General features: G+C 40.8%; 1 protein-coding gene across 1 annotated transcript in view; it reads right to left on the reverse strand.

Moving 5' to 3' along the window:
- PLXNC1 (plexin C1) overlaps positions 1 to 24,112 on the reverse strand; it is a 155,148-nt gene that overhangs the window by 110,124 nt on the left and 20,912 nt on the right. Inside the window, exon 3 of the mRNA XM_016215211.2 lies at positions 3,296 to 3,430. Coding sequence (XP_016070697.2) covers positions 3,296 to 3,430 — 135 coding nt within the window. The remainder of the gene's footprint in view (positions 1 to 3,295; positions 3,431 to 24,112) is intronic.

The following is a 24,112-nucleotide window of genomic DNA, read 5'->3' on the forward strand; positions in this document are numbered from 1 at the left end:
AGGTGAGTCTGATAGCAGTCAGGTTTCTGACCTAAGAATGCCTTCGAAAGGGGTCATGGAATGAGGTCAGCCGGTTTCATACAGAGATAGTCAATAGCACTTTGGAAATGAGCATCTGAAAATAGCAAAATGCTCTGACCCAGGTAGCATGAGGTTGTCACTGGACATGGAAGTGAGGAGAACCCTCCCACCCCTCTTGGGGGTAGCTCCATTACCTCACGTCCCCTCCCCCGGAGTGGAAAATAAAAGAAACGGGCGTTTTCGAATCATTCCCTGCCCCTAGAGCTGCCTCTTCCATTTGTCAGAAAATAGCAGCCTACAGACAAGCACCCATGCTGGGCAGACCCAGGCTGCCGAGGCAGAAGAGCCCTGAAGCAGGGTGGCGGGAGGCAGGGGCCTGAGTGCCACACAGCATGTTCTCTGCAGGCAGAGCCCACAGCAGGTAGTAAACAAAATTGTGGAACTCATTAGGCCAGGAAGCTATATATGCTAGAAAGTGTTAAGTAACTTCTTAGAAAGGTTGGAGAAACAGACACTTCTAGAAGAGAGTTATGAGGAAAATGAGCCATCCTGAGGAATATCTTTCGACTCTAAGTTGACTTCATGGGGGATAACCACGCTCATCCAGGTCACAGTTCTCAGTGCTGCTGACAGACCTGCTGAGAGACCACCAGCCGAGCCAGAGGTAAGCAGAATGTGGGTATTTCCTTGTAGCTCACAAAACATCTTTTTAATTCTGGGAGGTTTTCATAAATGTCACATAAATCCCTAACCTTGTTTTCTCATCTGTGAAGTATTGATGTTGCTGCAGACTTCATGGGGTTATTACAAACATTGTCTGGCACATACTAAATGCTCAATAAGTGTTGACTATTGCTAGTATGTGAGAAAAGTTTTCACAGTCCAACAAACATGTGAAACCTTACACTAAAAAAGCGAAATAGGTTTTCTTAGCACAAGGCTTCTGAGAGCCTCTAAATATACCGAGCATGAAGATACTCCAGGAGGGGTACAGTCAGCAGCATCGGCTCCTAGGACTTTTCCTCGGAGCATTTACCAAAATATGAATCTCTAGAACATTTTTTTTTTTTAATCTTTTATTGATTTCAGAGAGAGGAAGGGAGAGGGAGAGAGAGAGAGAAACATCAATGATGAGAGAGTCATTGATCAGCTGCCTCCTGCATGCCCCCGACTGGGGATTGAGCCCGCAACCCGGGTATGTGCCCTGACTGGGAATCGAACCCCGATCGCCTGGATCCTAGGTCGATGCTCAACCGCTGAGCCACGCCCGGCCGGGCTCTAGAACATTCTGTAAGAATGACCATACAATATACTTAAACACACAAACGTAACTACATATAAAAGAGAGGACACTATAAAGACTACATTGGACCGGCTTCTCCAACTTAATCCATTGTAGTGACTATTCAACAGCAATGCATGTATCTCCACATGCTTATTTTTAATGGCTACATTTTATACAATCCTATGGATGTGCCAGGGTGTGTTAGCTTGGCTATTACAATCTGCACAAGAATCTAACAAAGGACTTTCCTTAGGTTTGTGTCTCTTGGGGTTATATTGGCCCAACCAGAATCCTACTGATAAGATCTCTAGCAGGAGGCCTAAGTGAAGAATAGCCAGCTTGATGCCCAGTTGAAAGCTCTCCTCAGCACTTCAGGCTTTGAATGGCCAGAGACTAGAACAATTCACCTTCAGAAAGTGAGCACCTGTTAACTATTGGAAGCTCTCACAGTGGTTCCCATCCTACAGTCTTGAGTTCCAGGGAAGGCAGTAATGAAGACCTATGAGCTATTTGCAATATTTTAAAAAGCTGAATGGAAAAACATATAGAGATTAAGTCAGTATTTAAGTACTTTGGGCTGGAGTTTTATCAGCTCTGTGTGGCAACACAGTCAATTCTCTGACTGTTAGCTCTGAGATGCCCTTGATAAATACAGCCTGAGAATGGGACTTGTTACTTAATATATGTACTTTGTTGAGTAGGCAAAAATCTTTCAAATATGGAAACCTTGGGGTTAGAAATATAATAAAAAGCTTCTGAATGGGAAAGCAAGCTGGTTAAGGAGATTCTAAATAATAAAGAACTGGTTTACAGAAGTATATGAGATCAGTGGCCATCTCGATGTGGTCATTTTGATGTAACTGACTTTTCAACATTCAAAGAGCAATATGGCCTTTTAGGGAATTCCAGGAATTACAAAGTGCTTGCATACTTATTCTGTGACTAGCAGCACATGTAGATTAATGCCATTGCTACTGTCCGTAGAATGAGTGAGAGGAAAAGAATGAAAAATTGGGGTGGGCCAAGAGCATCTGTTACATGCCTGATATAATTATGTAAGTCTCAAGTATCTTCTTTGTACTTTGTATGTTCAGATACTCATGGGTCAAAACCACTGTGCCAGAATGATCTGCTTAATTTTCACAAATTTGGGACTTGATCTCATTTATCATGGGCTTTAAAAGATCAGGGCGTAATTTCAGTCTTAGTTCTGACAGGTCTAATCTATATATACCCTTCAGCAAGTTATTTAACCTTTCCAAGTCGTAGATTCTTCATATATAAAACAAAAGTAATTTTATATCACTAAATTATTAACACTTTTCATTAACATTGTTTATTATACATGTGTGTGCACACAACTCTATGCATCTCATCTAGAGAGACCATACATAGAATAGTAACTTGTACATAGTCAGTAGGGACTCAATAAAAATTAGCTTATCTCCCCTTCCCTTTGTAAAAATGAAGAAAATGTAAAAAGGTATCCTTTGTAATTCAGTAAGCAGAAGCAAGAAGAAAAACTAAAACAGTCAGGTAAATTAAGAGAGGAAGGGCAAGTACCATATATATTCTGGTTAATGAATGTGTATGAGACTGTGGCCTGACATTAACCCCAAATTCCAAAGCCAATCCCATTGGGTATATTCATAAATGCATCTAACCGTTCAGCGCCCACACAATAAATGTGTAAATTCAGTTACCTTGCTGATGATGTGCATTTGCAAGCACACCCTCCTCTGCAAAATGTGGCACTGGAAATACAGCCAATAATAAAATTGTCTAAACAGGTAATATTTCTTGCTTAGTTACTGACAGTAACGTTTTTAATTCCGTGCCTGTGAACCATTGCAGGTCTTCTCCAAGCCTGCAGCGACGTTTAAACTTGGTAGTTCAAAGTAAAAGCTTCACTACTAGATAATGACACCAACCAATTAAACAATTTGTTTAATTCATGAGTCAGAAGCAGTGACTAGTATTTTTACCTACCTCTCTTCCAGCCGTTAGATAGATGTAGATGTTCTTCTCAGGATGAGGAACGAGTTTGTAAAAAACAGGTGTTTCTTCTTTAATTTCATAGATAACCTCCGGACAGTTTGCAGTCAAATTCTCACCAAGAATAACCTATTTTTTCCAAAAAGAGAAATATGATTTCTATTAAATATTTTGAATGGCAGGGTGGCAAAACTTGTAGCTTAATTCTAAAACCACATCCTTTTTTACTTACTATATACTGGCTAAGGTACCATGTTCCTTAATCACCTTCTCATGTCTGTCTTCAACAAGGCTGGTAATAGCGAGCACAGTATTTCTGCTTTTGCAGGGGACACAGTCACACATGTGCGTGTGCGCACAGGAGTGCACACACACATACAGCCACTCTTCAATGCTGAGCAATATCCTCACATGTGGATGCTCTCCCACAATCCCTGACCACATCTATTGGCTTTATGAGAAGATACAAGTGACAGCTTCTTTAGTACAAGGCGAAGTCTGATCTTAAAACAAAAAGAAGTCAGCTCAACGAATATTTGCCTGGGTTATTCTGATTCTCCCATGTAATTCTACATAGTCATGCATTTTAAAGTAATCAGGACAACTTATCAGGCCTAAACAAGGAGTATGTACAGGGTGTCCCCCAAAAATGTATACATACTTTAACAGCTAATAGCTCAATTTTGAAAATAAAATGTATTTTAATAAACATCGCCTTTATAATTATTCAAAGTGTGTGTGTACATTTTTCTGGGACATCCTATATTTATATATAAATTATAAGCGAGTCTGGCTTTGAAACTGGGCAAACCTGAGCTTCACTCATCTTCAGTCAATAAGCATCTACTGAACATCCACTATGTATCAGGCATCTTCTAGGTGTCTGGACAATGCAGTGAATACAGCAGCGGGAGGGTGGGGGCAGGAAATTCTGTCCTCATAGAACTTACTCTCCTGCATGTGTGCAGGGAAATGATGACAGTTAACAAAAAGTAAGTAACTTATAAAATATATCAGAAAGTCATAAAAGTCAAAATGAAGTGGGGTAAGGAGATGGAGAATGCGTATTCAGAGCAGGTCTCACTGAGAAGGTGACACGTATTTAGCGACTTGCAGTGGCTGACGGTGTCCCTTAGACATCTGGATGAAGTGTGCTCTTAGAAGAGGGGCCCCTGGTACAAAGGCCCTACACTGAGAGGAGGCCAGTCTGATGTGAGCAGAGCAAATGAGGCACAGGAGAGTGGGCAGTGAGGTAACTGGGTGAATAATCTAGGTTCTCGTAGGCCCGTGTAAAGGTTCTGCCTCTAACTCGCGGTGAGAAAGAGGGAGCCACTGCAGCGCGCTGAGCAGAGGAGTGGCAGGGTGAGACGGCAGGGTTTGAAGCATGGGTAGAAGACTCATCAGGAGGCTCTCACCATAATCCTGGAGAAATAATAGTAGCTTGGGCAGCCCAGTCTACCCTTTAAATATTCAGAAACCTAAGCATATACGTTCTTTTTTACAGGCAAAAGGAAAGAAACCATTATTTGTACAGTTGATCCTGGAAAATATACGGAGTTTGTATGATGCTGTCTTTTAAATGCTGTCTTTTAAAGGTTAAGTGGCTGTGCTTCTTTAAACTAGTAACTTAACCTCTTTGGGTGTCAATCTCCTCCTGTCTAAAATGAGGCTAATAATGCCTTCCTTAAACACTGTTGTGTTTAAGGATCAAATAAAAATTATGAAAGATGCTTAGCACACAATAAATACTCAATAGATAATAATATTACTAGATTGCAAGCTCCTTTTGGGTAGGGACAGCGTCTTAATCATCTTTGCCCAATACGATGCCTTATAAGATGAAGGTGTTCAATATTTTGTCATTTTGAACATATCCAGATATAATATCTACATTCATATTTCTACCGCTGTGGATAGCAGTTACACTGGGCACATGATTTGAAAAGGAAAAATTGGCACCTAGGTTCTTTTCAGCCATAATCAACATCTGTGCATCTACTGATCAATAATACGTCCGTACCCACATATTCTGATGGCAATTAAATATGGCTATTTAATCAAAGGCTCCATATCAATTTGGCACGCGGAGCATGTTCCTGCACCTGACCCCACTCCCAGAACCTGGGCCTGCGTCTGGCTTTGTCCTGAGATGGTGACTTCCTTCCATCATCTGCTCTGGGTCAAGCCCAGTGCAAGCAGCTCACTAGAAGCCTGTGAACTACTCACTGTATTCAGTGGTAGCTCTGGAAAAAAGGAACAGAAGCAGTTAGGTTGCAGGGGAGGACAGATCTGTGCCTCAGTTCATTTTTAAACGACTATAGCTGCACCATCCAATATGACAGCCACTAGCCACATATGGCTATTTAAGTTTTAATTAAACTAAAGACTCAGTCCTCAGTCTCACTGGCCACATTTCAAGTGCTCGCTGGTGGCTACCCTACTGAGAGTGCAGATAGAGAACATGTCCATCATTATGGAAAGTTCTATTGGACAACGTTGGCCTGCAGAAAACTGAGGGAAGGGCAACAAGCACTGACCAAGTGTGGACTTGCCAGGCTCTTGTCTTCCCATCTCTAGTTTGTGGACAAAAAAGGGCCGCACACTAAACCTGACAAGCTAGGGGAGGCCAGCATGGTGGCCTTACAAACTCGGAGACTGAAAGTAACCACACAGGATGGTCTGAACATAAACACTCCTAACTAAAAGTGAGTCATGGCGGGTATTCACGTCCTAGGCCTGTAGCTTCATTGGCAATACCTTAACTGAACTTGTCTATTGTCTTTTTGCACCTAAAATAACGTACCTTTGAAATATCAGAGTAATCTCCTTTTCCAGACCCCTCGGGGCACAACCGCGGGCACCAGAGCAGAGACCACAGAACCCCACCCCTCACTGTTATCTTGTTTCCACCAATGTAAAAGAAGCATGTGCTACTCTATTTTGCCTTTTTATCCACTCCTAGCGATTTCCTCCTGCTTTGCTTTCTCCGGCCCCCTTAATCTACCATGAGTGGATTTCATGTAACCTCCTTACACCCCCCTCCTTTGATTGTAATGTATAAAATAAACTACAAAACTGCCATTCTCTGGAGCATTTTCTCCATTCATTGAGATTTTGCCTCCTGGCAATTGTCATCATTTTGACTCAAATAAACTTATAAAAATTCTCTACAGGTTTGGACGTTTCTTATGTCAACATTTACTTGGCATAATCAGCATGATTCCAAAGAAGCCCACCTAGGACCACCTTGCAGACCCAGACCCTTGGATCTCAACCCATAAGTGGCACACTTTAACTCACCACACAATATCCCTGGAAATTTGTTCAGACTCTGCAGATCTCAAAAAAAACCCAAAAAACTAAATTAACATGGGAAATTGTGCCTCCAGGCTGACAAGCCCCCACCCTCAGCCCCTATTAATACTCCTGCAGATCCACAATTCATAGGGAGCCTTTACTTGCAAGCACTTACGAAATGGGAAGATTCAACTAGAAGTGATATTAACTTAAGATGACCAAAATGGAGCTCTTTTGACACCTAAGTTAATCTTTGGATGCACAATAGAAAAAAAAGCAGGCTCTAAAATCAAATTGAATGAATGAGAGGCTTAGCTCAATTGGCAAATAGAAGTCTCTGAAACAGAGCACAGACAGACATTCTTCTTCCCAGGAAGTTAATAAGAAAAATTTAGAGACTCTTTCTGTACTAAGAAGGCTTCCGAAGCTGCTCAGTGACAACACCCCACTCTTCCCTCTTCTCCAACTGCCCCCCTCTACCATTTACTTCGTTGTTCGGATTTACTCTCCTTTCCTCCTCCTCCTTCTCTCTCTTCTATGACGTGACCCCCACCACAGCTCCCTACTGACCTAGGGGACACTCAGAATAGAAAACCAGACCAAGACAGACTAGGGAAAAAACAAACGAACTAGAAATTCTGACAGCTCCCTTTAGAGAAAGCCAGTCTCGGACAAGGAGAACCAGCCATCATCTACTTCTTGTTCTAGAAAAGAATTAAGGGATCTAATTAAAGATTTCCCTACCTCTCTCCAGGACCAAGGTGGGTTTGCAAAGGAATTTGATTTAACTGTTAGAACACATGACCCTGGCTATTTTGACCTATTCCAATTAGTGCATTTACTGGTTTCTGAGAGCAAAGCAACAGAATTACTAAATTCGTTTTGCTGGGAAACTCCCATGGAGGAGTCTGCTTTTATTGTAGAAAGCCAGGTTACCTTAAGAAGGATTGTAGAAATCCGAAATGGGATTTAGAAAAAGAAAAGAAACAGTAATAAGCATAGGGCTGCTCCGAGGACTATGAGAGGGCATTTCCCCTTCTCTTTACTAATACTCAGACTAAGCTTCAGTACAAATGGTAGGGATACCTAACCAACCAATGCTTGTTTTTAAGTCAAAACCTGTTTCCTTCCAGCCAGGGAATGTTTCAGGGCAACATATTTTTACTAGTCAAACCTGCCCTAATTCACCTGACAGGGTGAGACTTTCTTGAAACCAATGACACTCATATATCCCATTCCCAGAAGGGGGTGAAGTGCATCTAGAACTAAGTGAATCAGACATTAAACCAATTGGGAAAATAATGATTTTAAAGGAAACTCCATAAGAGGAAACTAATTTTAACACAGACTGAACATTTGTTACAGGATGTTCCAATACAACTTTGGGCCTTTTCTAGTACAGATATTGGCAAGACTAAGTCAGCCACTCCTATTAAAACAACCATTCACAATACTTTGCCTCTACCTAATATTCATCAATATCCTTTAAGACCTAGGACTATTATGCTAAGTGAAATAAGCAAGTTAGTGAAAGAGAAATATCACATGATCTCACTTATAAGTGGAATCTAATGAACAAAATAAACTGATGAACAAAACAGGTCCAGTGGTATAAATGCACAGAACAGAGTAACAGACCTTAGTGGGGAATGGAGGGTAGGGGGTGGAGGGGAGGGGACAGGAAGAGATTATCCAAAGAACATATATGCATATATGCATAACCCAGGGACAGAGACAATAACATGGGGCGTCTTGGGGTGGGGTGGGGGTTGGGTGGAGGGGAGCATGAAAGGAGAAAATAGGAGGCATCTGTAATACTGTCAACAATAAAATAAAATTTTAAAAAACACCTAATGGAATCAAGCCCATTATACAAGATTACTTAAAAAGGGGGCTTTTAATGCCATGTGTGAGCCCCTATAATTCTCCTATCCTTCCAGTAAAGAAATTCAATGGGAAAGGATGGAGATTTGTGCAGGATCTCATAGCTATAAATAAAGACATCCTGTGGTCCCAAATCCACATACCCTATTATCACCTATTCCTATAAACTGCCAATATTTTTCAGTGATAGATTTATTTAGAGCCTTTTTCAGTATTCCTGTAAAAAATAAAAATGAAAAACAGCTTGGTGGCCTCCCTGTTCATCTTTCAGATTAACACGAGGAGTTTTCTGTAAACCATTCCTAGGAACAAGATGGTGGTCAGTAAGCAAAGCACCGTTGTTGCTTTTACCTGGAAAGGCCATGAGTTTACTTGGACAGTAATGCTCCAGGTACATACACAGAGTCTCATCTATTTCTCTCAGATACTAAAAGCTGATTTAAATGATCTTGAAATTCCCAGAGATTCCATTCTAATCCAAATGTGGTTGATTTACCTTTATGCTCTAGGACAGGCCGACATCACTTGGTCTGGCCCTGCCAAGGCCTCACCAAACAGAAGCAGTTCCAGCCGTCACATTAGGGGTGAGTTAATTAAATGTTTGACCAAATATAGCAGGCTAATTTTTAAGTTGATAATTTTGTATGGGCCACAAATGATGTTATAAATATCCAAATGGCCCTTGGCAGAAAAAAGGTTCCACACCCCTGCTCCAGGACATATTAGACTCCCAAGAGGATACGATTTACCTACTACAACAGCTAGCCATAAAGGGACATCTGGTCTCAAAGGACAAGCTTTGACTTGGTGGTTTGACCCCAAGTAAAATACCTTGGTCATGCCTGGCCAGGTGTGGCTCAGCGGTTAAGCATCAACCTAGGATCCAGGAGATAGGGGTTCGATTCCCGGCCAGGGCACATGCCTGGGTTGTGGGCTAAGCAGCCGATCAATGACTCTCTCATCATTGATGTTTCTATCTCTCTCTCTCCCCTTCCTTTCCTCTCTGAAATCAATAAAGATATGTTTAAAAAAATAAATAAAAATTTTTAAAAATAAAATAAAATACCTTGGTCATCTAACATCTAAAGATGGGTTACCAATTAACTCAGAAAAAATTAGAGGAACAACATCCTTTCCTTTTCTAAAAACAAACAAAAAGCTTAGATGGTTCCTGGGTTTGACTGAATATTGTCAGAGTTGGGTTCCAAATTTTTCATCAATGGCCCAGCCTCTATATGTCTTATTAAAATCAGAAGGACCTGATCCAATTCAATAGAACCCTGAAGGGAAACAAGCTGAAGAAGCTCTAGAGGAAGTATTATTTAAAGTTCCCACTCTGGGACAGCTTAATCATAAATGGTGTTCCTCTTTATACATGAAAATAAAGAAAATGCTTTAGGAGTTTTAAGTCAGAAACAGAGATGATCATAGACCTATAGACTATCAGAGTCAGCAATTTGACTCAGTAGCCAAAGGGCTGTCTCACAGCATGGCAGCCATCTCTGCTATAAACATATTATATAAACAAACAGAAGAGATAGTTATGGGCTCTCCTGTACTTATTTATGTTCCTTATTCTGTTGAATCTCCACTGAACTCTCATCGCACTCAACACTTCTGTTAGTTGACTGGCTTTTTATGAAATAATCTTGCTTTCTGCACCTAATTCTACTTTAACTCTATGTAACAGTCTTAACCCAGCAACTCTGCTCCCTGAAGGATGAAGACACCCACGATTGTGTTTTGCTTACTGACCACCTTTTCGTTCCTAGGAATGGTTTATAGGAAACTCCTATTGATAATGCTGAGTTAATTTGGTTTACAGATGGATGGTATCTGAAAGATGAACAGGGATATGCAGTAATTTCCATGGTGGACATAATTGAAGGTTCTTATTTCCTCGAATAAAGCCTATCCAACAAACTAAGTTAATTGCTCTAACTTGAGCCTGTCAATTGGCCAAAGATCAAATAGCCAATATTTACACTGATAGTAGTTATACCTTTGATGTTACCCACCAACCTCAAAATGTTGTATAAGCAGTGAGGCTTCTTAACTTCCTCAGAACAGCCCGTGAAGAGTATAAAACAGGTTGCAGAATTATTAGATGTCATACAACAACCAAAACAATTGGCAATTATCAAAATTCCAGGACATTCTAACGCTGCCACCATGGAAGCAAAAGGAAATAATTTAGCTGACACTGCAGCTAGACAAGCAGCAATAAGCAGTCAAATTATCCAGACCTGATAATGTTTCTTCTTCCTATTGAATCAATAAAAGGCTCTCTTTTATAGTTCTAACGGCCAGCAGCAGCAGAAGAAAAAAGGATATGGTAACAAAAAGCAGGGAACGTTTCACACAGACAAACAGATATGGTTTGAACCCAATCAGAAACCAATCTTAACCATAGGGGATTAATTACCTATATTTCAACATGCACATAAACTAACACATTTGGGTCCTGAAAAGATGATTTCATGGAGTAAACAATATTACTGGAAACCTTCTTCTACTGTACCTCATAAAGTTTATAGTAAATGTTCTATCTGTCCAAAATATAACCCAGGAAAACTACTCCACAGGTCCCAAGGACATTTCCCACTTCCTTTAGGCCCATTTGAGGCATGCTAATTGGATTTTATGTAAATGCCACCATCTCAAGAATACAAATATGTGTTAATTATGATGTGTATGTTTTCTCACTGGGTTGAGACGTTCCCTTGTAGAAGAGCAACAGCCTTTGTGGTAGGTAAGTTATTTTTGGAAAAATTGGGGACTTCCCTCTGAGTTACATGGTGACCAAGGGACTCATTTCACTGGGCAAATTATGCAATCCTTCTGTAATATTTGGCCTATTCTACAGCATTTTCATTGTGTTTATCAATCCTAGTTCTCTGGATTTTTAATTTCCCTCGGCTAAAAGCTCTCCCCATAGTGCTCCTTAACCTGAGATCTTCTCCTACTTGTAAACACAGCCTTTCTTCTCATTAGTCACTGGTCACCCTATGCATCTGGGTAAACGGACATATGAACCAACCTTACTGAAAGGAGATATTCCGCATTATTATCAAGGACTTATTAACCAGCTTTAAAAATTGATAAATTAGTAAATGATTCATTTCAGTGTACTCCTGGAGGATGAAGACTTCAGAGATCAGCATTTACAACAAGGAGATTTTGTCCACTGGAAAAGACATCAATAAAAGACTCTTTCCAATCTCGTTCCAAGGGACCTTATCAGGTATTACTAACTAATCCAGAGGCAGTGAAACTTAAAAGTGTTAACTCAAGGATTCAAATTTCTCATAAAAAATTAATTGCCTAAGCATGAGTGGACATGTACCCATCTCTGACACTCACCTCAGCCTAGAGAGAAGATCAAAGACTCCTCGGGGAAATGACAGAGGGGGACTGAGTGGAAGCTACACTGACACTCTATCAGACCAAACTGGAATTACAACTAAAATATAGAAAAACCATCCTGAATAATCAACTGCAACTGAAGACGAGCTAGAGTACCCTCATAAACAAGGAGGGAAAGCGGAGACTGAACAGAGACTGGTAGGAAGTATGGAGACATGAGAGGGCTGGCTGGGCTCCCACCGGCAGCAGCTGAAGGTCCGGAGGGATATCTCAGCTGTGGGGAGTTCCCACTGAGGATGCTGGGGCCTAAACCCCAGGCTGGACTTTCCAGCCAAGATAACCAGAACTGAGAAAGGTGCTCACATAACATCTGGTTGTGAAAAGGAGCTGGGCTTCTGTCTCCCAGGGAGAAACAGCTGGAAATGCAGGCACCCTCTTAAAGGGCCAATGCACAAAGTTTCGTGTGCAGCCACTCACGTTGTGCTCCAGCAGAAGGAAGGCAGAATGTACTGGAGCTGTGTGAGGAGAATCTAGGGTTGTGGGCTATAGAGTTAGAGCTTAGAGAGCACCCCTCTGGATTCTGGTGCCGAGTCACTGCCCGATACCAGAGACATCTTTCTCAGGCAGACATTTATCTTCCAAGCAGCTTATGCCTGAGGAGGAAGCAATTGCCCCACCCTGCTGGAAATCCTCTTGCCCTACCTCATGCAGTTTCTACAGCTTGAAGCTCATTAAGAGAATCAGATTAATCAGCCTGCAGGCAGAGGCAGACCTTGGAGTACTTTGAGTCTTTTTGCCTGATCTGCTTCTGAACCTGGCTCTTAGAAAAGCAGACTTTGGGGTGCTTCTTGTTCCTGTCCAAATGCACCCAGCCCCAACAGAGGGAACCTCAATCCCTGTGTGGGTTGTCGATAGCTCCAAACAGTGTACTCAAGGCCAGTCACAAACAGTAGCTGACTTTGGCCTGCACCAGAGACCTTCCAAAAAGACTGAGAGTCCTAGCAGGCTTACCTAATACACAAAAACAAACCCAAATAGGCAGCCAAAATGGGAAGACAAAAAAACAAACCCCAAATGAAAGAACAAGAGAAGTCTCCAGAAAAAGAGCTAAATGAAATAGAGATAAGCAATCTATCAGATGTAGAGTTCAGAATACTGATTGTAAGGATGCTTAAGAGCATAAAAAAGATATGGAAACTATGAAAAATGACGAGTGAGAAATGAAGAATGACATAGCAGAAATAAAGAATACATCTGAAGGAATAAACAGCAGATTAGAGGAAGCCAAGGATCAGATTGGCAAATTAGATGATAGGGTAGAAAAAAATCACTCCATCAGAGATCCAAAAAGAAAAAACAACTAAAAAACAGGAGGACAGTCTAAGGGAGCTGTGGGACAACATGAAATGTAACAGTAGTTACATCATAGGAGTGCTAGAGGAGCTCAAAAGTAAGCAAGGGTTAGAGAACCTGTTTGAAGGAAAAATGGCAGAAAACTTCCCTAACCTGGGCAAGGAAAAAGTCACACAAGTTCAGGAGGCACAGAAAGTCCCAAGCAAGAAGAAACTAAAGAGGCCCACACCCAGACACATCATAATTAAAATGCCAAAATTTCAAGACAAAGAGAGAATATTAAAGGCAGCAAGAGAAAAGCAATTTGTTACCTACAAAGGAGCTCCCATAAGGCTCTGATGAACTGACTTCTCATCGGAAACTCTACAGGCCAGAAGGGAATGGCATGAAGTATTCAAGGTAATGCAAAACAAGGATCTGAAACCAAGACTACTCTATCCAGCAAGGCTATCATTCAAAATAGATGGTGAAATAAAGAGCTTCCCACTCAAAAGAAAAAGGCTAAAGCAGTTTATCACCACCAAACCAGCACTGTAGGAAATGTTAAAGGGACTGCTATAATTAGAAGGAGAAATAGAAGCATTGCAAGAAATGTTATAGGGACTACCTTAATAATAATAAGAAACAGAGAGAGAAACATAGGCATAAAGAATTTATATGGCAATAAATAAGGACCTATCAATAATAACCTTAAGGACTTTAAGGGAGACATCAACGGCAATACAGTCACAGTCGTGGATTTGAACACCCCACTGACTTCACTGGACAGATCTTCCAGACAAAAAGTCAACAGAGAAACAGTGACTCTAAATGGCACACTAGATCAGATGGATTTAATTGATATTTGCAGAATATTTCACTCCAAAGCTGCAGAATATCCATTCCTCTCTAGGGCACATGGGTCATGCTCAAAGAAAGACCGCATGTTAGGACACAAAACCAGTCTCTACAAGTTCAAGATTGAAATCATATCAAGCATCTCAGATCACAATGGCATGAAATTAGAAATCAACTACAGTAAAAACACTCAAAAACATTCAAACACCTGGAGGCTAAATAGCATGTTATTAAACAATGAATGGGTTACCAATAAGATCAAGAAAGAAATCAAAAACTTCCTGGAAACAAATGAAAATGAACACACAACAACTCAAAATCTATGAGACACAGTGAAAGCAGTCCTGAGGGGGAAGTTCATAGCACTACAGACCTACCTCAAAAAGCAAGAAAAATATTTAGTAACCTATCTAACCCTACAATTTAAAGAATTAGAAAGCTCCCCTGTGAAGCTGTCTGAACCAGGGCTTTTGTTTGCTGGGAGTTTTTTTTTATTACTGCTTCGATTTTATCAGTTGTTGGTAGACTATTCAGGTTGTCTGATTCTTCCTGATTCAGTTTTACATGATCTCACTCACATGTGGAATCTAATAAACATAATAGACTGAGGAACAAAATAGATCCAGAGACATAGAAGCATGGAACAGACTGATGAATCTCAGTGGGAAGGCAGGGGTGGGGGAGTGGGTGGGGAGAGCTTAATGAAAGAACTTATATGCATATATGCATAACCCATGGGCACAGACAACATTGTTTTGAAGGCCGGGGGGTGGGGGGGCAGATGCTGGTTGGAGGGAATCAATGGGGAAAGAGAGGGAGGAGATCTGTAATACTTTCAACAATAAAGGAAAAAAATAAAATAATAAAAAAAAGACTCCTCGGGGATGAGACAGCTATCCCAAGACACTGACAAGGCCTGGGTAACCACAAATTAATATTGAACTAAAAAAAAACCATTTGTTTGATTGTCTTTACCTGTCTGCTAATAATATTTATCATAATAATAGTTATTCTTTGGGCTTTTCTCAAATTCTGTGTATATAGTCAAACCATCAATAATTGCTAAAGGTGTATAAGTTAACTTTTGTATTATCAATATACTCTTTTTATGGTTTCTCTTTTGTAATTTAGAAGGAATGTTATTCAAAAGGAAGAAAAGGTGTGTGTTTTTGAGAAAAGTTAAAAAGAAGTAGTTTGTCCTAATAAGTTGGTTATTTCTGAATGGGTAGAAAGAGAAAACTAAGACAGACAAGAGAAGTTTTAGAAGGCTGGTAGGAAAGGGGTGGTGAGAAACAAATTGTATGTATAAACACTAGAATTTGATTATGGGAACGGACTTACCCCCATCCCAACAAGGACTACTAAGTATGTTAATTCAGATGGCAGCTGAAGTGGCTGTTGAAAAAAATGGCCCTCTCTAACTGCTGCTGAGGCACAGGAAATTTACGTATGAAACTCTTACTGTCCTCCTGGCCTCTGGACATTATTAGATGGAAACTGTAATTGACACCACTGTGTTCTTACAGCGTTGGCCCTGATTAAACCTTAAGGTTACAGTTCCCAATTGCATAACTAGTGGGAATCAGATTAATAATGAACAGCACTTGAGTGTTTCCAATGGAAAGTAGATGGGCCTTAGTAATTGGGAACCCATCTCATAGTCAGATTGTGAAAACTGAAGAGGTGTATAGTGTGCCCTCAAACTAAAAGTAAATGTTATATTGGATGCAAAATATAGGAAAGTGAGATATATAGCAAAGCTTGGATCCTGATACCTTATAGGTTAGAAATGATCCAGAGTGTTCTTCTTAATGAAGGCCCATAAGACCTAATTGCCTCCCATTTCCTTGCTTTTCCCTTTTGAGGAAAATCTGGCCTTGATGTCCATCAAAGGTTATGGTCTTGCCCCATCCCCAGTGGTCTACCCTGTTCAGCAAGACAAATGATGATACTAAGACTTCCTAGGAATGAGCCTTCCTAGCACCATGGGACCACATTATCCAACCAAGAGGTTGGTTATTGATGCATCCTTCAAACTGATTTGTGACCAAAGGGGGAAGTGTGGACAAAAAAGGGGCCATATACTAAACCTGACAAGTTCAGGGGAGGCCAGCATGGCAGGCCTTACAAACTCAGAGGCCAAAAGCAACCACATAGGATGGTCTGAACATAAAAATTCCTAATCAGAAGTGGGGCACAGCGAGTCATATCTTAGGCTATAGCTTCCTTGACAAAGGTCAATCTTCACCTTACGTAAACCTGTCCACTGTCTTCGGATTTAAGATAACATATCTTTAAAATGTCAAAGTAACCTTCTTTTTCAGACCCCTGAGGGCACAACCACCAGTACCAGGAGACCACAGAACTCTTCATTGTTATTTTGTTCCCTGAATACCATCTGTATGTGCTGTAAATGTTAATTATTAGCTATTCTGTACCCATCAATGTAAAAAAAGTATGTGCCTCTCCGTTTTACTTTCTTACCCAATCCCAGAGATTGCCCCGCTTTGCTTTCTCCCACCACCTTAATCTACCACCAATGGATTTCATATAACCCCCTATGTCTCCTTTGATTCTAACATATAAAATAAGCTGCAAAACTGCCACTCTCTGGAGCATTTTCTCAATTCGTTGAAATTTTGCTTCCTGGCAATTGCCATCAGTTTGGTTCAAATAAACTCGTAAAATTTCCCTACAGGTTTGGACATTTCTCACGTAAACAAATTCATATTCTTTATAAGCTCAAAGAGTTGATCCAGTTCTGGAAAGTGGTTGTATAAAGAAGAAACAGGAAGCCATTTAAAAAAGACAGACATATTCTCAAGCGAGACTTAAGAGAAGAAAGGCCGCTGCCCTGATTTCTCTGGTGGCGCTGAAAGCATCGTTTCACAGAAGCGCCTGTGACACGTTCCTGCCCGTAAAGCTGACCCTGCATCTAAGTCCGTCTGCAGCGCTAACTTCCGTTTTGCACTGGAAGGAATAGAGGAACAAGCTAAGTGATACCACAAGAAAGCGAGCAGCCAACGCCACATGTGAGACATTCGCGGAAACAGACTCTGTTCCCTCATTCAGCCAACGGTGGTGAATAAAAGGAGTGGCTTCCTCAAAGAGGCGGCCACTCCAGGGTAAGGAAACAGAACCACCCAATGTGACTTGAGAACCTTGTCTGGATACCAATTTGAAGAAGAACAATTTTCACAAGACACTTTTTGAGCTAATCAGGAAAATTTAGTTATATGGACTCAATATTAGATAACCCTAAGTAATTACTAATAATTTTATTGGTTGAAATAACAGCATTATGGCTATTTAAGAAAATGATCACAGTTTTTTTTTTGGAGATGCACAATGAAAAGAGGGGCTAAAGTGACATACTCTGGGATTTGCTTTAAAATAAAAAATAAAAATATAATTTACAGTAATTACAGCATGGTGACTATACTTAACAATATTGTATTGTATGTTTGCAAGCTGCTAAGAGAGTAATTATTAAAAGTTCTCATCACAAGAAAAAAATATGTAACTGTGTATGGTGACTGATGTTAACTAAACTTATTGGGGTGATAATGTCACAATATATACAAATATCAAATTATTACATTGAAGTCATCTGAAACTAATAAAACATTATATGTCAATTACACCTCAACAAAAAAACTTTAGAGAACACCACTACTCCTTGTCCATTTTAAGTGAGTTAAGAGCTGCACTGTAGTTGTCATTGGGGCTTGTTTTATTTACTCTTGGAACATGGTTGATAAGTAGGGGCTAGAAAGATCTAGTTTGGGGCAACTTTGATTTATTTGCTTGATACACCAGAGATGAGGTACCAGTACTCTCTCTAGAACTCTGAATTATGGCAGGGAAGTCTTTCTTTCTTGCATTAAAAAGAAATTACCAAAGTGCACTATATGCCAGGGTTTATCAACCAGTTTCCTGAATAAGCTATCCAGAACAGCCTACACTGAAGCTTATCCTGAAAGCCATAGATTCTGGGGTTAAACTTATGTTTCATTGACAGTGGAAGTGAGACTTGACATTATCTACCAAAATTATAAAGCATATACCCTTAGGCCCAGCAGCTCCTCATATATATGTGAAATAATATATGACCAGGGATATTCATTGCATCATGTGTTATACACAAAAGATTGAAACAACCTTAATTGTCCAACCATAGGGAACAAGTTAACTATAGTACAAACAACTGAATCCTATAGAGCCAAAAAAAATTTAGACAGCTCTTTGTTATGTTTAACATGATATAGTAAATATACATATATTTGCATGCACATATTTTATGTACGTATGCATGTACTATATATACACATATATGCTTTATATGTTTAATAAAAGGGGGAAAAGACTATCTTCCCCCTCTTGCTTACAGACATATATAAAATATCTCTGCAAGGATATCTAAGAAACCAATATCATTGGTTGCCCCAGAGGGTAAAAACATGTGATTTTCACTATATATTCTCCTGGTTCTTTTGCATTCTGAGCAATATCAATGTATTATCTCAAAAAATAAATACATACAATTTAAATTTAAAAAGTATTTGAGGAAGAGTGGGTTAAATTACTTTTCTTTTTGCTAGATTATACAGAGAATGGTCTCCAGAACCCTGAGGATAGAACAAGTTTTCATGTTCACCACAAGGGACCCAAATAATGCTACATGGAGGCATCTAGGTCTCTGTTTCTGTAGTCTCATCTCTCTCAGACAGGACAGGAAAGTGATGGTTCTTTTCCTCCTTCAGATTTCTGTTAATAGCACCTCCACCTCACCCATTCCCATCCCCACAGCCCAGTCCAAGAGCCCCAATGGAAACCTGGATCTTCTAACTACAAAATTCATGTCAACATCAACACAGAGAAGAAAGCCAGTAAGACTGGAGCATGGGAAAGGTTCCTTCTCAGCTCAGTTCAGCTGGGCAGCCTCAGAAAAAGAATATGATCAGTGAAGCATTGCAGGAAGTAACAGTGAGTCCTGGAAACCCAAAATGGGTTGAATTTTGCATAAGAGAAACCTCATTCAACTCATACATACTCCTTGGGCATGATGTGGATTTTTATCTATTGCTTCCAGGATATGCCCTTAATATAGATCTAATTTGAAGTCAACCTGAGCCATGTATATTCTGATATTCCGCTTCATCCTTCAAGTCTCAAATGTCACCTCCTCTGAGAAGCTTTCCCTGGTCTCCTTTCTACTGCACTCCACTGTCACTCTCTACCCATCACTCTCTTTTCTTCATGGCACTTACACGATCTGAAATGACTTTATACTGATTAATCCATTTACTTGTTTTCTCTTTTTCTTCCCACCATGAGAGCAGGGAAATTGTCTGTTTTGTTCACTTTTGTATTCTCAGCACCCAGAACAGTGCCTGGCACATAAAAGATACCCAATAAATATTTATTAACTGAAAAAAATATCCTATTAGCATTCAAGATTTTATAAGGCTCTTCACATTTTTCCAGCTGAAGCCTGTGTAGAAAACATCTTTTCCCTGATGGAGAATTTCAGTTTATGTCAACATATTGTTTCTGTTGACATCTTCCTAAAGCCTCTTGGTAGGCTATTAACTAGTCTTGGGATTTTTGCCGCATACAAAAAACAAACAAAACAAAATCCAACCATAGTCCTGAAATGCATGGTGTGTGAGACTTCCACACCACACAGTTAGTTGCATCGCAAGTTTGACACCACCATCAGGAAGGACAGCATAGTGAGGAAAATGAGAGGAGAGAACAACTGAACAAAAGATTAACTCTTGTTTTCTTTAATATAACCATAAGATGGAAAAGTCATGGGTGTGCAAAGAGCTCAAATATGCAAAATTTCTTTCCTTACACCTCACTCTGTAGGGCTAACCAGTGGAAGGGCAAACAGGCCAATCTTCTCACTTATTTTTTCCACACACACACACACACACACGCACACACACACGCGCTAGGTAATTATCCAATAGCATTTAATGTGCTTTAGTAGTTAGGTGTAATAAAGATGAAATATAAAGATTAAGGCAAATTCCTCTCTTGTTTCCAATCTACTTAGCTTACTGTAAGTAGTGAGAGAAGCCTACTGCCTGAATCATGACGTCTAGATTTGTGGATTACTAGGGAGTAATAGCTCTAAATTGGGAAGTCCCCATGAACTCACAAACTGAAATGAATAACATGGGAAGGAACATGAAGTAGCTTCATATGATGTTCTAAACAGCCAACCATGGAGCCCATTTCCAAGTTTTGACACTTCCCACTGCTTTTACTGTTTGGTCCATTGCCTTAGCTCAGCCCCCACCCCAACCCCCACTTCCAGCCCAGGTCTGGCCCTGGTTTCCCTACGGTCTCCTTTTTCTTAATTGAACATTCTGTGGGAATGTACATAGAGCTTGTCCTTATAAAATATTTTATTATTTTTGTTTTATCTTACTTTCGCTCGAAAACTTTAAAAACCAGAGTCAAGGAGGACTCATCAGGTGTTACACAGCTTGTCTGCTGTTAGAATGCAGGAAGAACTTTCTGGAATTGGGCTGAATTTTGCTCCATGGTTTGGATAACTGAAATTCGCCAGTGGGAGTAAGGTTCTGAGGGTAGCGGTGCTTTTCTGCTGGATGGGGGAAAGGGCATGGTATGGCTCCCTGCGCCTGGACCCCTACCCCAGTCCCAGGGATGCTGAAGGAACCCAACACTAGCCTCCTCTCTCTGAGCTATCCCAAAGATCAATGCAAATACAGATTTCCTACTTTTGCCTTAAAGGAATCCACTGAGGAAAAGCAGGGGCCCCCAAGTGAGAACAAAGGTTCCCATGAGCTACTTGCAACCCCGAGAGAAAAAGACTCTTTCTTCTAATACAGCAGTCTATCCACAAATGGGAACAACTAAAACCACAGAAGCCATAGCTCCTTCTCATGAAACCCCAAACAGTGGTGTCTTCGTATTGACCCAGATACTCCAATATTAGAAGTAAAATAAAAAATAAAACCAGTTCCACCAACTCTACCAAGCGCTACAGACATTTTAATTACAAACGTAGTTTGATTGGGGGGCGGACTGCTTCAGTCCAAATCACCTTGAGCAAGTTACCTAACTCCTCTGAGCCCCAGGTTTTCTCATTTATGAAGCTGGTATGGTAACAGGAGATTGACTCGTGAGAATTAAACAAGTTAACCCATGCAGACACTGGTTCTAATACCCGGCACATAGTAAGAGCTCAGAAATGTTAGCTATTACTATTCCTCGCCCGCCCCTTGTTCTCTTCTATGCTTACAAGAAAGGTTAACGAGCATGCGTAAAGTTACACATTTCAAATTTCATGCATATTCTGTTATTACTTATTTTACCACCTGGAAAAGCTCAAAAGATTCCATTCTGCCCTTGAAATAAGGACAATTTTCTATATGCGTTAATCAGCGCGAAGGAATCCAAGCCACATGATAGGCTGAATCACAACCTGCAGGAAGACTCGGGATGGGTTTGCGAAAATGGTACACTGAGCAGGGCCCTCTGTGCCACATGTGACATAAATTCCCAGAGCCGAGGGCAGCATGACCATACTTTTTCAGCTGATTGTGGTGGAGATGCTGACAAATGAAAAATTATAGAATGCAATCATGTTCAGAAAAGAAGTAAAAGAGGAAATATCGGGCACGGGGGTGACTGAATGTAACGTCTTATAACCATGAGGGCTGCATGTTGATAAAATCAGGGGGCAGACTGGATACTCTCAAAGGACCTTTCAGTCCTAAAGTCCTTCAGCTTTTCTAAAACCTTAATAAGGGACTTAGGAATAAAGGTTGGAGATAGAGGCAGCAAAGGCATTAGCACACTGTCCAGTCTTGTTTTTCCCCTTACGGTGAGTAAAATCTTACCTCTGGACGGAGTGCAGGATTACTTGGAAAAAGTGCATGTCTTTAAAGACATTTTAAAAGTGAGTCACTGTCTTGGCTTAAACTCAAAATAATGTTTCCACATAACAGTATGATACAACTATTTAAAAATGCTATTTACATAAGGTTTACCATAATATTTTAATATAAGTGTTTCCCCTCAATAACCGAAGGAAAAAGGGATACAAAACTGGAGAGCCTGACCTCAACTATGAAAAGAAAAAAAAAGACCTCTAAGCTGCTGACAGCAGCTGTTTTACCATAAAAAATTACTTAAATAACATTTAAAATTGCACCAAATTATATGAAAACTCCGCGAAGTTTTCAGAGAGTTCAGAAGCCACATTTTGTGTGTGTGGAGGTAAAAAACAGCAATTGGCCCTCAACCGATGTTTCCTGCCTCTCATCCAACCAGTGCCCGGCGTCTGTCAAAATGCCTGTCAACTCCTGAAACTGCGGCTGATCCACCTAGGGCTGGGTTTTGTTTTTCGCTGCTCATTAGTACCTCCACTCTGGTGTAAGAAGCCAAGCTCACGTCTATCAATGCTCGGCTTTTCTAACAGTTCTGGTGACAAGTCTGGCAAGGGGGAAGCTTGAAGTTTTTGAATAAAGGGATTTGGGGATTATCTGTGTCTTCCAAATCATCTACACAGTCCTGAGGATCCAGGACTCTGGGTAGAGCCAGGGGCTGCATCTGAGAATCTGCACACAAGATACAAGGGGAGTCTTGGGAATTACTGGGCTGTTCTAAGGAGCCTGGAGGGGCCAAGTCAGCTCAAACTTGTCCCTGGTAACCTCCTCCTGAGGGGACCTGGGGGCAGGGCTTAATTCCCAATAAGTTATCATGCCAGTGAGGTATTCCCTTAGTCAGATGGTTTGCCTTTTCAAGCTGGGGTTCTTTTGGGAGCCTCTAAGACCCTGGACCCACCCCAGAAACATTGGTTCCCACCATCGACCCCAATAGCAACATGCTAACCACTCGCCCCTCAGAGAACTCTCAGGGAGCAGTTGCCCTTGCCTGGGCAGAGGTTACAAGGTCATGAGGGATATTAGGGCAGTCTCTGAAATGATTCCAGGTTCCAATTCCTGCTCTGCCACTGTGTGACCTTGGGCAAATCATCCAACTTTTCTGGGCCTCCATTCCCTCATCTGTAAAATGGGAATAGCAGATCTACTTCACAGAGTTCTGGAGAGGACTGAATTAGCTAGAACATGTAGAGTGACTGGCACATGGAAAGCGCTGGATAAATGTTAGCAGTCACAAAACAGAAAATCAACTTGCCTTGTTATTCAAACAAGGCCCCAGATGTGGCTTTTGAAGAGGTACCCCTTCCAGATGCTGAGGAAAGTGAGACTTCAGTGGGCTTGAAGCTGCAGCTTGGTCCTGTCCCTCTGGTGCCATAACATCTCTAAAAACTGGCCAGCTGCACATAAAGTGGAGGGGCAAACAAACAAGAGGGGCGGGGCAAACCAGGCCTTCCCTTGGGGAACTATAGCCAAGTGTTTCTTCACCTCCAATTTACCATGTAACAGTTTGGTTGGCTCAGCTTTGGGGAAACAGTGTTCTTGTTAAAACACTCATCAAAAATATCCCAAATCTGAAGAGATAATTGGTGAGGAGGCCCAGTTTGGACTGATGGGAACTTCTTCTGCCAGGTTAGTGGGTCCAGTCGGCCTGACCAGGTTGGTGTCGCTATAGACGTCACCTCATGGCACCAAGCAACTTGTGTAGAATGACTGATGGGTGTTTACCTTCCCGGGGAAATTAAGCTAACACAACAGGAATGCTGATCAATGTATATTTTAAAAGAATGTGTATACAAACAAACTCCCTCCCATATGTTACTGGGTTTCCTCCAAAGAAAACAGATTAAATTAAATGCCTATCAGGCACTTGGCATTGTATCAGGCTGTGGGAATTCATGGCCCCTCTCTTAAGACATTTAAAATCAAGTTGAGAAGGCCAAACACAAGAGAGAAAAAAATTAGGCAGCAAAGCAAGGTATTTGTAATGAGAAGGAAAAAAAAAAGATACAGATAATGAGTATTTCAGAAGATGAAGGAAAAACCTGATCGCTTTAGGCTTAGGAGTCCTCAATGATGAGGTGGAGTTTAAGCAAAGCCAAAGCACAAAGACATAGCATTCAGTAAAGCTAAAAAACAGAAAGCAATCCAG

Source organism: Miniopterus natalensis, chromosome 2, assembly GCF_054644295.1.
Source record: "Miniopterus natalensis isolate mMinNat1 chromosome 2, mMinNat1.hap1, whole genome shotgun sequence".
NCBI lineage: Eukaryota > Metazoa > Chordata > Mammalia > Chiroptera > Miniopteridae > Miniopterus > Miniopterus natalensis.